The sequence below is a fragment of the Arabidopsis thaliana genome (genome assembly GCF_000001735.4).
Source record: "Arabidopsis thaliana chromosome 1 sequence".
Lineage (NCBI taxonomy): Eukaryota > Viridiplantae > Streptophyta > Magnoliopsida > Brassicales > Brassicaceae > Arabidopsis > Arabidopsis thaliana.
The window spans coordinates 13,136,328-13,150,957 of NC_003070.9; the positions used below are offsets into that span (position 1 = coordinate 13,136,328).

General features: G+C 35.7%; 2 protein-coding genes and 2 pseudogenes across 4 annotated transcripts; 3 read left to right on the forward strand and 1 right to left on the reverse strand.

Annotated features, from left to right (window-relative positions):
• Nucleotides 1-231: 231 nt before the first annotated feature.
• On the forward strand, nucleotides 232-2,925 carry AT1G35600 (annotated as a pseudogene; the record flags this gene model as incomplete). Its single annotated transcript has 1 exon — nucleotides 232-2,925.
• A 3,808-nt stretch (nucleotides 2,926-6,733) lies between these two features.
• Nucleotides 6,734-8,661, reverse strand: AT1G35610 (Cysteine/Histidine-rich C1 domain family protein; the record flags this gene model as incomplete). Its single annotated transcript, NM_103258.2, has 1 exon — nucleotides 6,734-8,661. The coding sequence occupies one exon, from the start codon at nucleotides 8,659-8,661 to the stop codon at nucleotides 6,823-6,825; it is 1,839 nt and encodes a 612-aa protein (NP_174794.1). The 3' UTR covers nucleotides 6,734-6,822.
• A 654-nt stretch (nucleotides 8,662-9,315) lies between these two features.
• On the forward strand, nucleotides 9,316-10,366 carry AT1G35612 (annotated as a pseudogene; the record flags this gene model as incomplete). The annotated part of the gene is made up of 1 exon: nucleotides 9,316-10,366.
• A 1,898-nt stretch (nucleotides 10,367-12,264) lies between these two features.
• Nucleotides 12,265-13,232, forward strand: AT1G35614 (uncharacterized protein; the record flags this gene model as incomplete). The annotated part of the gene is made up of 3 exons (NM_103260.1): nucleotides 12,265-12,409; nucleotides 12,917-13,035; nucleotides 13,155-13,232. The coding sequence occupies 3 exons, from the start codon at nucleotides 12,265-12,267 to the stop codon at nucleotides 13,230-13,232; spliced, it is 342 nt and encodes a 113-aa protein (NP_174796.1).
• Between the last annotated feature and the right edge of the window lie 1,398 nt (nucleotides 13,233-14,630).

Consider the following 14,630-nt stretch of genomic DNA (forward strand, 5'->3'; position numbering starts at 1 on the left):
GATCTTCTTCGATCTTCTTCTTCTTCTTCTTCTTCTTCGTAACCCTAAATCGATTCTCTTCTTCTTCTTCTTCTTCTTCTTCTTCTTCTTCTTCTTCTTCTTCTTCTTAACCCTAAATCGATCCGTCTTTCACCAACAAACCCTAATACATCGATCCATCTCGATTCTCTCTTCTTCGCCAAACTCTCCCTTGCCTCTTCGATCCATCTCGATTCTCTCATCTCCAAGAGGATGCCTAACGCCGGTCGTGGAGGATCTCGAAAGAGTAAGACCACACCAAACGTGACTCAAAGAGCCGGAGGTTCAACGCCTGCTGGAAGACCCTCTTCGCTACCGCAGCAGTACGATTTCACCCCGGCGGCGGCGACGGTTCAAGTTTCTGCATCGATTCCGCCTCAAGGAGCCGGCGCCGGCGCCTCATCCTCTGCCCCCCACTACCGTAACTACCCACCACCGCAGCAACTCTTCCAACACTCCACCAATCAACCACAGCGTGTAGATCCGTTGCCACCACAAGAGACTGCTCAGCAAGACCCTCCTCTTTCGCCGGATCCAGAAACTGCATCTCACAGTCATCCCTCGTCTCAAGGCAACAACTTCCAAGAGGGCATTCCTGCAGTGTTGCCGGAGCTCCAAGAAGACTCCGTGGTTGCTCTGAATGACATTCTCTCTGTGCCTGGCAGAGAAGCGTGGTGTTGTGTGTTGTCTCCCATTCCCCGGCCAAAAACCGAATGGTAAGTTCACTTTAAATTCCCTGTTTTCTTGTTCTGTATGCTCTGTTGTGAATCAAACCGAAAATGTGAACCTTGTTGGCTGTTGTGTTGTGAAACATTGTTGGCTCTTGTGTTGCTAGTGTTTTCGGGTTAGGCATTTAGTCAAGTTTAGTTCTAGACTCATTAGTTTATGTAGTAATGCCTGTTTTATTGTTGTTTGATGCTCTGTTGTTAATCGGTCAAACATAGATGAGTGTTGTGTTGTGATTACATTAGTTCTTGGTCATTAGTTTAGTTCAGTTCTAAACTCGTGTTATGTTGTTCTATATTACACAAATGATGATGCTTTGATTGTGAATGATGCTATATTGTTGAGATAGTACTATTGTGGAACATAGTTTATAGTCGTGTGTGACTTGTATTTCTTTTGGGAACATAACTTTGTTCACTTTTGTAACATGTTTACTTCTTTCTTTGTTGGCTTTGGAATCAAACCGAAAATGTGAACCTTGTTGGCTGTTGTGTTGTGAAACATTGTTGGCTCTTCTGTTGCTAGTGTTTTCGGGTTAGGCATTTAGTCAAGTTTAGTTCTAGACTCATTAGTTTATGTAGTAATGCCTGTTTTATTGTTGTTTGATGCTCTGTTGTTAATCGGTCAAACATAGTTGAGTGTTGTGTTGTGATTACATTAGTTCTTGGTCATTAGTTTAGTTCAGTTCTAAACTCGTGTTATGTTGTTCTATATTACACAAATGATGATGCTTTGATTGTGAATGATGCTATATTGTTGAGACAGTACTATTGTGGAACATGGTTTATAGTCGTGTGTGACTTGTATTTCTTTTGGGAAAATAACTTTGTTCACTTTTGTAACATGTTTACTTCTTTCTTTGTTGCATGTGTTTGGAGGTTTACTCGAGACAGAGGATCTCGCTTGGTTAGGAAGATCACTAGAATTTTCTTACAAAAATTCGATGCTCCCTTCTATAACTGGTCATGTGTGCCAGTTGATAAAAGAGAAAGATTATTTTTAGAGTTTGCGGTAAGCTTCCTCTATATCTGCTCTTGTTCAAGTTAAGTTTATGTAGTTTCACTAACTTCTTCCTTTTTTTTGTAGAAAACTCACCACTGGGATCCCTTAATAACAGGGACAGTCCAATATTACTTCAATGAGATCGTCAAGAGGCGCTTGAAGGACATGGTTAGCACCGCAAGGACAACTCGAGAGCAGCCTCCATGGATTGGAGAAACGCTGTGGGGAACAATGTGTGCTTACTGGGACACAGAAGCAGCACAAAAAAGGAGTCGGACCTATTCCAAAGCTCGTCTCTCTGACCGTAACGGTATCGGTCCTCACGTCCACTACTCTGGGCCAAAATCTTTTCAAGAAATCCAAGATGAATTGGTAAGTGTTTCTGCAGATTCTCATAAGTTAGAGTTTTCTGTTTTCTGTTTTCAATCCAATATAGTCTGTTTTCTTGTGAGTATGTTGAGTTCTTATGTCTAGTGACTACTGTTGATATTGATTTGTGTTTGCAGGAAGAGAAGTTGGGAAGACCGGTCCATCTTGGTGAGGTGTTCATTGAAACACACACTAAGTCGGATGGCTCATTTGTTGATCAGAAGTCGGAGAAGATTGCTCAAGCTTATCAGCAGAATGTGAGAGATAGGCTGTCAGCACTAGAGGCGTCTGCTTCTGCTGTCTCTGATGGCTCTTCACGACCTCCGGAGCTCACACTAGATGATTATACAGCCATCTTTCTCGAGGTAAGATGTTTTAGTATAATTATGAGTCTTAGAGTCCAATTAATATTCTGTCACTAATGAGCTTCTTCTCTATTTCTTGCAGTCCACAGAAAAGGATTCAAGAGGCAATCCTTATGGACTAGGATGTCTAAAAGACACTCTAGGCAGCGCCAACCGCAATCACTCCGGTTCCTCATCATCCTTTCAAGCCCTAGAAGAACGGCTGCAGGAAGCTCAAAGGAAAATAGAAGAGCAGGCTGCATATAATGAGAAGAGAGATGCTGAGATTGCTGCCCGAGAAGCTGAGTCATCCCGAGTCACAGCTGAGCAAAAGGACAAGCTCGAGCAATTGTCTTTAGTCGAGAAGTATCTACGCCAAACCGATCCGCAGTTCTTGGACTTCATGGCAAGTCACTCTACCACAACCACAGAACGTATACCAAGTCCTCCACCTAATGATCCTTAGATTATCTTTGCCCAAACTCTACTTGAACATATGTTTATTTGAATAAGTTGTTTATGTAATAAACAAGATATTTGAACATATGTATTTGTACTTGATTTTCTATATATACAAGTCTTTTCATCTTTTTAGCATTTCAAATAAAAAAGGAGAAAACAAGAAACAACAAAACAACAATCGATAACCAAGAAACAAGAAACCCAACAATCGATGACCAAATTCTTATTCGGACAAAACAAGTAGTCGCTCAGTAGTCGTATTTAGGTAGCAAATTAGACGTAAAATAGTCGTTTAATAGTCACACTAATTACCGATTATTATCCGACTAAGACACCTAGTCACAATATAATCGTCCACGAGACGTATAATAGTCGTAAAACATTATACGACTATTATATGACTACGAGAATTATTTCCTTACATTGATAGAATTAGTCGTCCAATAGTCGTCCAATCGTCGGAAACAATTATACGACTATTATACGACCACGTGTTTCACACGCTTCGTACAGGACAATTAATCGTGCTATGGTCGTTAAATAGTCGCCAAAACGATACGACTATACAACGACCATTGTTTACTGATTGTGTTATTGTCGTAATATAGTCGTCGATCAACGACTAATTCACGACTATCTCATTCAGCGACTATGTAATAATGACTAACGTCGTTAGTCGCTGATTAGTCGTATTATCATTTTTTACGACTACTATGCGACTGCCCTGTAAGTCGTTTATCACCTGTTTTCTTGTAGTGTATTACCGATTGATTTTGAGTTAAAAGTCCACAAAATTTGATAACGTATAAGAGTCGATAATACTTCTTAACATATTTTATATTTCGAATTGTTTTTATTCAAATCATCTATTTTTAATAGCTAAAAGTTAAATATTTATGGATTCAAAACTGTTGAAAAATAAAAACAAAATAATTAAAATTTAAATTTTGAAATGTTACTATTTGAACTGCACCACACTAATTCGATTACCATTCAAACTACATCATTATTTTTAAGTCGGTGGTTAGAACTACAACATTATTTTTACTTTTTTTGTTTTTTTTTTTCCTTTTTTGGTCAAACTTTCTTTTACTTTCTGTATGGTAATCTAGTTTCCAACCTCTTTCTGGTTTTGTGACAAAGGTGTGAAATAACAACTTGGCCAAAACGTGTTTCTTGTGATAGGAACCAAGTATGTTGGGTTGTTGCCCTACGCATAATAAGTAGATATATTATTTTGTTTTTCTTTTCTCTTTTTTTTTTTTGTCACATTGTAGCTTATATTTTAATATCAACATATACGTACATTATATATCCAATGAAATTAATAGTATTTTTCTTTTAGAATAAAGCTGTATAGTACCCACTATCTAAGCATTTATCATATCACGTTTGCCACTGGTCTTATCTCTTACTATTTTATCAGCCCGTTTCCATTTTTTTATCGAACAAGCCAACTAAGTATCACGCAGCTTGCTTAGTAATCGGTCTTACGTACTCAATGATATATGCATAATTTTCTTTATTATAAAAATTAGAAACTAGTTGGCACATGTTAAGGGTCGACATGTCCATTACAAGACATGATAAATCCCGTTCTGAATCTATTAGAACATATATGATTAGAGATAATCTTCACAAAAATAAAACACGTTTAGAGAATCATATACGTTATTCTATATATTATTCATGACACCCATTATCACCATTGGCACGCATCACCTGCATTGAATATTGTAATTGGCGTGTTATGTTTTATATATCTTTGATGTAATATGTATGATTCTATATTCATATATCAAAATGGGTTGACAAAAACAAATGTATATTCAAAGTGGCGTGAATCGTGCGATTTAATTTTATAATTACAATCACGTGCACCTAATCCACCCGGTCCATCAAAATATTGTACATAATTTAATCCTCCTATACGTTAAAGTTGGTCTTCTTGAGTAGCCATTTTATGCGAAAATGACCCCAAAACGAGTTTATAAATATTTATTTCTTTGTCATATATGAAATGTAAACATTAATAGAACGTAAAATAATATGAAATGTACACTACTGCGTGTCAACTTATCTTCATTGATTATTTTAAGACAATATCTAAAAACATTGATATAGAGTATTATGACAATTTCTTGGCGTTTGCGTCTTTGTTTATGCATAATTGCATACGTACGTCGAAACAATTCGTTTTTAATTTTAGAAAAGATTTGGCATATTCTAAAAATGATAAAACTACTAAAACACAATCTGGCCCATTTGCGTGGATAAGAATCTGTCGCGAAAAAAACAATGACTTTTCGAGTGAAGGTATGTCAATTCCTTATCTCTTGCCGTATCGAATAAACAAAATATTACCATTAGAAAAACTTCACAAAGAGTGAATCTTCACCGTCATATCAGCAAATTGCATCGAAATATTCTCACACAAAAAGATTTCTATATATTATTCGTTTTTGAATTGTCAACAAATGGAAATGGCATGTAAGAGTAGTTCATGGATTAATGGGCCGAGGCCCAAAGCTCTGAAACGAGGAGCAAGACGATAACTATTTCGACAACCATTTTTTGGGATATGGAGAAGTGAGAAGATGTATAACAGTATAAGGTATTCCGTATATAAGGAAACTAAAAGAATCTCAGAGGATTTTACTAAGGAAATTAAAAATTCATAGATCTCTTATATATTACCATTCAGATATTGATATAGAAATAACAAAACATTTTTAAACTAAATCGATGGATTCATCTTCCAGTCACATGATATGCCTACCCTTTTAATAGATTGTAAGATTAGAGTATATATTTTATGCTTATTTGAAAGTGTTTACTAAATCTTATATATGTTTTTAAGTGCAGATATGTCTCTTGAAAATAGAATCTCCTATGTCGGGATGGAATAAATTTTTGGAAATGGTCTCATATTCTATCACTTTTCTCGTTTAATTTACAATTTGATTTTATTATTATTATTCACTTTTTTCTAAATTCATAATGATTTTGTTGTTGTATCTATACATATAATATAAGTATATAACATATATGACTTTCATGATTTAATTTATGTGTATCATCTGCATTTACAAAATCCTATTATTTAAAAGTTTTTGGTATGTATCATCTGCGGAAATGTTACCATGATCATCAAACTAATATTTTGTATAGCTAATAAGATACTATACTTTTGTGCAGTCTAGAGATGAATGTACTGTGAACACTTTTTAGTTCCAATCTCTTCGCTGTATCGAACCAATTAGCCAGTTTGTTGATATTACACGCTTTTTTATTTCCTAGAGAGATGTGAGTTTCATGATTGACAAGCAAATCAAAACGGTATATGTATCTGGAAAAATTGATCCACAAAAAATACTTGAAAAGATTTCAAAAGAAGGCGTATATGTTATTATAGTATGGAGCAATAACGGAAAAAATGAACAGCCGTCGAATCAAAAAGTGTATTTGATGGAACAATGTTATGCGTCGGGATACATGAATACTCCTAATGGTTTCTCAAATCCTCCACGTAATTATAGTCCAAGATATTCATTTGTGTATTACAAAACTAAAATAAAATAAAGATATTTATTTGTATTTTTGGGAGTTCATACTTGAATTAATTTATAGATGACATATACAACTTTCCCATTTGAAAAAGATGTTTCCAAAAATCATAAAACAAGAAAGTATCTAAGTTAGAGACACTAAATATAATTAAAACCAACGATTGGTAACCAACGATGACTTCTTACAAATCATTACATATTCGAAGAAAAAACTTGATAACAACACAAGTGTACCAAAGATATAATCAAATAATCGAATTGACGGATTGATGAACTATGAGATTATAAGAGACAAATTTGTGTACTTAGTTTTTAAATTCAGCCGTAAACACTTACCTCGGAAGACGGATGAGACGACGTTTTCTCATCCCTAATATCTCACATTCCAAAGAGCAAAAAATCATTCTATGAGTTGATCGATTGCTATGATTGTAGTAATATGTAGCATTCCTTCTGTAGCCTTCGTAGAAGATCAAACCGGTACAACGGTTGTGACACATATAACAGAGTTGTCGAGTGTTACTATTGTTTCGAAAAACTTGCACCTTTCCATAATAATCACGAAATATGGAACCAGGTTTCATAAAGACAGAAGATCCAAATATGCAATGAAGGTGGATGGTGATGCAACATTTGTTACATGTGTAGAACCATTCTTTTGGATCCAATTGTTTTTCACACACCTCGCACCAATACGTGTTATCCGCGCTTTCCCCACAAGAAAGGGTGAGAGGATGCTTGTCAAATTTGTAGTGTATTTCATCTGGAATGATAGCACATGAGTAACACATAGTAAACTCGCATAACGTACACTGTAGATGAGCCCCCAAACATCTTTTCTTGCAAACTTTGCAGAGGATCTCGTCTTTACTGTTGTAGGATGTGGAGATAAAAATGGGATGTTCGTGACTTCTATGGATGAAATACTCTAGCACTGAGATGCATCGAACATCTAGAACAAAATCTTGGCAACCTTTATTAGAGCATATGTAACTGAAACCAGTGGATTCTCGGGAACAAGCTGAACAACAAAACTTTCCGGGAGATGGAGATAGGATAAGAGTGTGATTGTGCAATGCATGATCCAGTTTTCGAGAAAGGCCAGCACATACCTCGTGGAGAGAGTAATTGCATTTCTTGCAATGGTAAAATTGGTGAGAAACAATTGGATATATGCACGCTCGACATTGCTTTTCTGTGTCTCGAGCACCATCATGATTCTTGAGCTTCAAACGGTGTTTGTGACAAAAATGCTTTATGAAACCATCACCTAGGTTCCTAAAAGGTGAAATATCTTCAGTTTCATCAGACTCGATTTCCCACTCGAGTTCCTTCCCATCCCAAACATTTTCATGTGTTGCACATTTAGAATGGACTACATAAAAACAATCTTGGAGATGGCAAGAATATTGCCCATACTTGATATCAACCTCTTTATAGCAGATTTGGCATGACGAAGTCAAAGATGAACAATAAGGAGTATGAGAGAGCCGGTGCGGGTGACGCGTGATTTTTATGACTCGGGGTAAGTCTATGCAATTCTGATGAACCATGTAATTACATTGGAAACAAGCATAACTTGGTTCCAACCCGTCAACCAACCCACAAGCATCACATGGAACTAATAATGGCCGGGGTAAGAAGACGAGAGAGTGGTGATGGCTTTTCGGGTTTGTAATAGTAAGAAGTGGAAGAGTTGCCGCACAAGAGAGATCCAAGCAAAAACTACAGATCAAACAACGATAAAACCAATCACCTTTGAAATCTTTTGCACACCAAGTGCATTTGTTGAATATGATATCAGACTTATACGGGACGATATCCACGAATTCATACTTCTCTGGACCTGATGTATCCTCAATTTTACCAGGACAAGCATCAGGGATGATGTTGGATATAACTCTGGTTTCGGGGTTTCGATAGAAGAGAGTAAGAGGATGTTGGAGGTGATAAGGATGTGTTATCCTTCTTGGACGTTGATGGCAACCATTGTGGAACGTCACCTCGCAGGTGGTGCAGTAGTAGTAGAGACAATCCGGCGTCGTAGCAGCTGCTTTCCCGCCACATGTAAAGCAACCGATACGAAAGTTGAATCTGTATCGAACGGACAAGTTATGAGAAGGGTGAGCTGGATGAGACATAAGACATCTTGGTCCATCTTCAAAACCCATTTGCTTAACTGCTTTATGTTGCGAACTTGCGATCTTTCTAAATCTACAAATATTTGTGGTCTTCCTTTCATTATTCATCTATTATATGCTTTTATTATTATTTTATCTCGTGAATTGTAAGAAATTTTAGAAAACAACAAAGTTTAATAAAATAACAAGCTAGCTCCAAATATCCATGTAAAACATTTGACCAAATTTGTTTTGGTCGGCGACCAACGGTCGTCTACATATGACCAACTTTATTTATTTAGTTAATAAGCAGCTCCATATGCACGCATGCTCGTTTTAGGTTTTCTATGTTTTTGGAATTTGAATTGTCTCAGTTGATTTATCATTTGAATTATAATTATTACTTAAATAAAAATTAGTAGCAATCAAACTGATGTTTAGATGCCAATTTTCAACATGTATACAATAAAAAAGATGTCTTTGAATGTTTTATTGAATTAAGATTTTAGGATATAAGTAGATGTAATAATATAAAGATTCAAATAAGAGAATCTACAATAGATGACCATAGAAGATTTGATAATTAACTGACAAGATTATACACTGTTTGAGTAGTTTATATATCATAATAATGACATATAAACCCCTATATGCCTATCAAACTTTAAGACACATATATGTAAACTAACAGGTGTGTGTCAGGACGAGAGATATCATATCTCTTCCAGAGATTTGATTTACAAAATTTTTTTGGGAATAGTTGTCATATTAATCAAGAGAACAATGCTAATCCGAAGAGTTGCGTTGTTTTGTTTCTCATTCAACTGCTTTTTCTATCAGTACTAGTCTTATTTCGTCTCTTTCTCTCTGTTTTTCTTTTTTTTTTCCGATGTTCAAATTGATTCTCCAATTCAAGTGTGGGGTTTTCCGATCAATTCGTCCAAGTAAGTATCTAAATCAAATGCAATTTTTGTTTATTGTTTCTGAATTCAGTTCTACTTTGGTGTTCCTAATTTTTATTTTTTCTGGGATTGACTTTTGAGATGACGATGAAATCGATTAAAGAGAGAGAAGTTGAACAACTTGCAACTACTTATGTGACTGTCCAAGAGCTATTATACGCCCTACAATTTGTTGTTTTTCAAGTCACACCCGCTATTCAAGAAGGTCCTTATCCAAGGAGACAGTCGATTCTGAGTCGGAAGAAGAGGTTGTTGATCTAAATCCTCACTAGGTGGTTCCGTTTAAGCTTAGCAACGCCAAAGATCTAGACAATAATTGCAAGGTGATAAACGTTTTATTAGCTGTTAAAGTATGTCTTACCTGATAATCATATACCTCTTTTAGGCTTATCTGCTAATTGTAATTTCTCCTCTCTAATTGTATAGTTACCGCGTTGATCCTATCTTCCGTCCCGAAGCCGTCCTTGATCCAGCCCAAGATGTTTTGTGGTCAGATGACAAAGTAGATCCACGGGTATATATTATGGTAAAGTTGGCGGCCGAAGGATTGAAGTTCAATAATGATATGTTTTCTGGTGGTTGCATCCCATCTGAAGTGGTTATAGCCCCCAAAAACAAAAAATCTCTACAATTTTGAAAGGTGTTCGTGGCAGGAAATCTGCTAAGCAAGGAAGGATCTCCAAGAATCCAACTGGGAATAGAAGGATCCATCAATCATTCTCTAATGAGGAGGAATCTGTTTAACTTTGTTATTGACTAATAATCCTATTATCGCCTAAAGCTGTTTATCGTTACAACTTGTTGTTGCTAGTTTTGCTACATTCTTATTCTAACCCAATCTATAACAAATAGTTTATCATGCTATGAATGATAACTCAATAACATGTGTTCTTATTGCTAATATAAAACGGCCATTCAAAGCTCGATTTATGTTATCCGATAAATAAATAATTAAACTCAGTTACATCACATACTTCAGTTATTAATACATTAGTTATTTTGTTATCATTTATTTTGTTACCAAGGAATTTTTCTAAGTTAACTTACTAAGATCTTGTTATTCACTAATACACATCTTACCGCCTACTACTATTTTCATAACAACTAGTTGTTGCTCGGTTTTTTATATTCTTGTGCTAACCTAAGCTGTAACAAAGTTCTTATCACACTATTAGTTATAACTCAAAAACATGGTTCTTATTGCTACTCCAAAGTTATTATCACATTATTAATGATAACTCAAAAGCATGTTTCTTATTGCAACTCTATCGGATAACTAAAATATTATATCAGATATCATTCTTACAATTAAACTCACTTACATCACATACATTAGTTTTTAATACATAAGTTATTAACCATTTGTTTTAGTACTAATATTTTGTTATGACCTTTTTATTGATAAACAAACTTCTTAACGACTAAAGCTGTTATATTTTGTAACTTGTTGTTTATTGTGTTTCCAATAATCTTGTTCTATCCCAATCTCTAACAAATATATTATCACACTATTACTCAGAACCCAATAACATGTTTCTTATTGATAATATAAAACGGTCATTCAAAGCTCGATTTTGTTATCAGATAATTAGACATTAACAGGATTTCATTATCATAATTAAACATATTTTTCTTCTATGTTTTTCGTCGCATTAAATTTTCCGCAATATTTTTATGGTTGTTCTCTTTTGTTTTGCGTGGGCAACGATCAAGTAGATGCGGTAATAAATACATGAACTCATATGACATATATTTCCATAAATCGAGAAATATCTCTATAATCATTCTCTTAACACCGCCTATATATTTCGCTATCTTTACCCAGAAATTTTTAGAGCATTTAATGCTCTGATTTTATGTCGATAATCTTGTTTTTTTTCCAACAAAGATTGTGTCAGGGATAAGGGTGTTTTCGACAATTTTCAATGTGTGAGAAGAGAGAGGTTTAGTTATCATATTTCCATTGGCATTCTTCAATATCTTATCTTCTATGGTTTAATTTTTTGTTCACCTTTCAAATAATATGAAACAAAACTTTTTTCAACATCGCCAATTTTGAAACTGTTGGAATAAAATATGTTATTGATTATTTATAAATTAAGATTTTAGAACATACGTAAATGTAAATGAAATTTTGGAGTGGAATAAGAAAGGTAAATCCACTCAATCAAGTGCACTTACAAACTGGTGCTTCGATATTTCTAAGAAGAAGATGACTTCTATCACTGGGTTCCACAAATTTCGATAATGGATAAGGATCAGAGAATAACCAAATTTCTTTTGTCGAGTGGTAAAGTGTAACGCCCCGACCACTTTTATCATTGGGTTCCACAAATTTTTCGGATTCATATATATATTTCTATTTGATGGTTGGTATACTATTTTTGAAAGTTTTTTTTTTTTTTTTTTTTTTTGTCAAAAGTACTTTCATTCAACTCAGGCAAGAAAAAATACAAAGAGTAGACAATCATCAACCTCATGGTTGGATACAACAAGGAGAGTTCTCAAAATAGATTGAACAATAACATAGATAGGATAATACGACGATAAGTCCATACGTTGGAGACAAGAACAAGATAGTACCTTGCCATAAACAAACGAATGGTGAGTCGAAAATAATTCCACAAGGATTCTGGGAAATTGTTGAATGGTCACATTCCAAAAGAGGCATAGTGACGTTGATAAAGTGTCGATGACCTTGGATAGCCCTAACTCAATGCACGCACCATCAAAGGAGCACATTAGGAAACACACATGGTTTTGCAGCAAAGAGGGTGGAGGTCTTGCAAAAATTCTCTCAAATGAAGAGGAAGGTTGCAACAAGGGTTTCTTAAATGGTAAGTAGGTTTCTGAAAAAAGCTCTAGGACACTACAAGTTTCATCGACCAGGATCAATAGATGGGGTTTGTCTAATCTAACTATTGGTGATAAAACAGAGTGAGGGAGGCGTCAATAACCGATCTCAGCAAAGTTGAACACAATAGAGTAGGGTTTGACAAAATAAGAAATAGAACAGACCTGGGCCACGTTAATTTAAGGGTCCAAAACTTACAGCACTTCATGGAATGAGGGGGAAACAATAAAGAGCCAGCAGATAATGGGCCTAGCACAAAGGAATAGCCCAACTTGAGGATTAGGGTTTTGTCAGAAGCTTGTTGCCGCCGCTTCAACGGAATGATCGGTAGCTCACTGACCCGATTTAACATCACCGGAGGCGAATGATCGGAGATGGAGGCCATCACCGGATAAGTGGAAAGAGTGAATCTTGGCTGAGCAGTTGAAGGGACAGATCTATAAAATCCGGTTGCATGGGAGCAAAGGCTCACCATTTTTTTCTGATGAAGCGCTAACAGAGGACAAGTGGCTTGCCACCCAAAAGATAGATCCGCCGTGCGCCGTCTACGTCTCCACCGGACATGGCGCATCTGACGGTCCAAGAGTGAGTTCTCCTGCCATCAACGAGGTCCGGTGTGAGTGCTCTTTTGGGATGAGCAGATCTGATCTAGAAACAAAAGGCTTAGCGATGATAATAGGATTTTTCAAGAGAGCTTCATCGCTGTAAATCGGTGGTGTCGTGAACAGGTGGTGAAGTGGGAGGGCAAATGCCGGACCCCATTGCCTTCCACCGTCGCTTGTCTTGTTGTCTCCAGAATGAAATGATAAGCGGGGTAAGGTTTGAAAAGGTTGAAATAGGGTTTGCAGAGGGGAGAAGGAAGCTGGTAGCAAAGGAGACATAATAGAAATAAAATGGAACCCAAGCAAGAAAAATAGAAAAGCTAAATCCCGACGCCGGCGTTTTGCGTCTTCGCCGGCGTCGAAAACCATGATCGGAAAAAGTCTCTCGATAAATGTGTCTGAGAGCTTTTTAATGTATATGATACTATTTTTGGAAGGTTTATAGTCTTGTTTAATGACCTTATAAATAACCACATGATCTTTCTCCATACTTTGTCCTCATTCGTATGGTTTTAACAATCCCTTTTCGGAAGATCATCCATCCTAAAATTACTTTAGCCAAGCACACTTAACTGTGGAGTTCTCTCAGCATGTTTGACCGAAAAGATAAATGCTATTTGGTAGTATAGGTGTCCAATTTAATTCTTTTGAACCTAACCGCATGCACCACCATATTTTTGAAACTAAGGTGTTATAATTCACCCTCACTAACAAATCATAACGTCTTCGTTGCAAACCAAGACCGTCACCCCAATGATGTGAGCTTTCTTGACTTCATACACGTATGAATTCGGCTCCGATATAACTTGTAACGCCCTAACCGCCCATACCAGTGGGCCCTACATCTTCTCTCGGACCCATGGACCCACCCCTGTCCGATGGTACATTGTTACATTCGAAATATTTTAAAGAGTTGTTTACCGACCCTACAAATCACCAGATGATCTTTCTTAATGCTTTCTCTTCATTCGCATAGTTTCGACAATCATTTTTTGGAAGGTCACTATTTTAAAGTTACTCCAGCCCAAATATGCTTAACAGTGGAGTTCTCTCAGCATATTTAACCAAAGATAAATATACTTTGGTGACATAGATGACCAAATATTTTCTTTTACAATTACCGCATCCACCACCATATTTTAAAAAACGGAATATTATAAAAGCAAAGAACAGTCTCATCCACCTGAGCTCGAGTAACATTAATTGTTAGGATTCGAATTTTAACGTTGTTCTTCAGGTCTTAAAAATAATATTTAGGCCTAGATTATTTTTTAGACTTGAATTATAACAAAAACAGAGGAGAAATTGTTTGAATATTTTAAACTAAAACCAAGACGAAAAAAACTTGGATAATAAGTTGGGTTCGAACAATCAAGATAGTCAAAACTACTATTCAACCTCTAAGCTAAATTAATATAAAAAATGAGTATTTTAGATAATTTTGAAATTTATATAATTGTAGGAAAAATTGAGATATTATTTAAAAAGAAGTAGTGAAGGATTTTTTTTTAATAATTTGTGTATCTTATGCCATATTGATAAATTAAAAAAATTCAAATGGATAATTATATAAATTTGAAAGGGATACAATGCAAAAGTTTT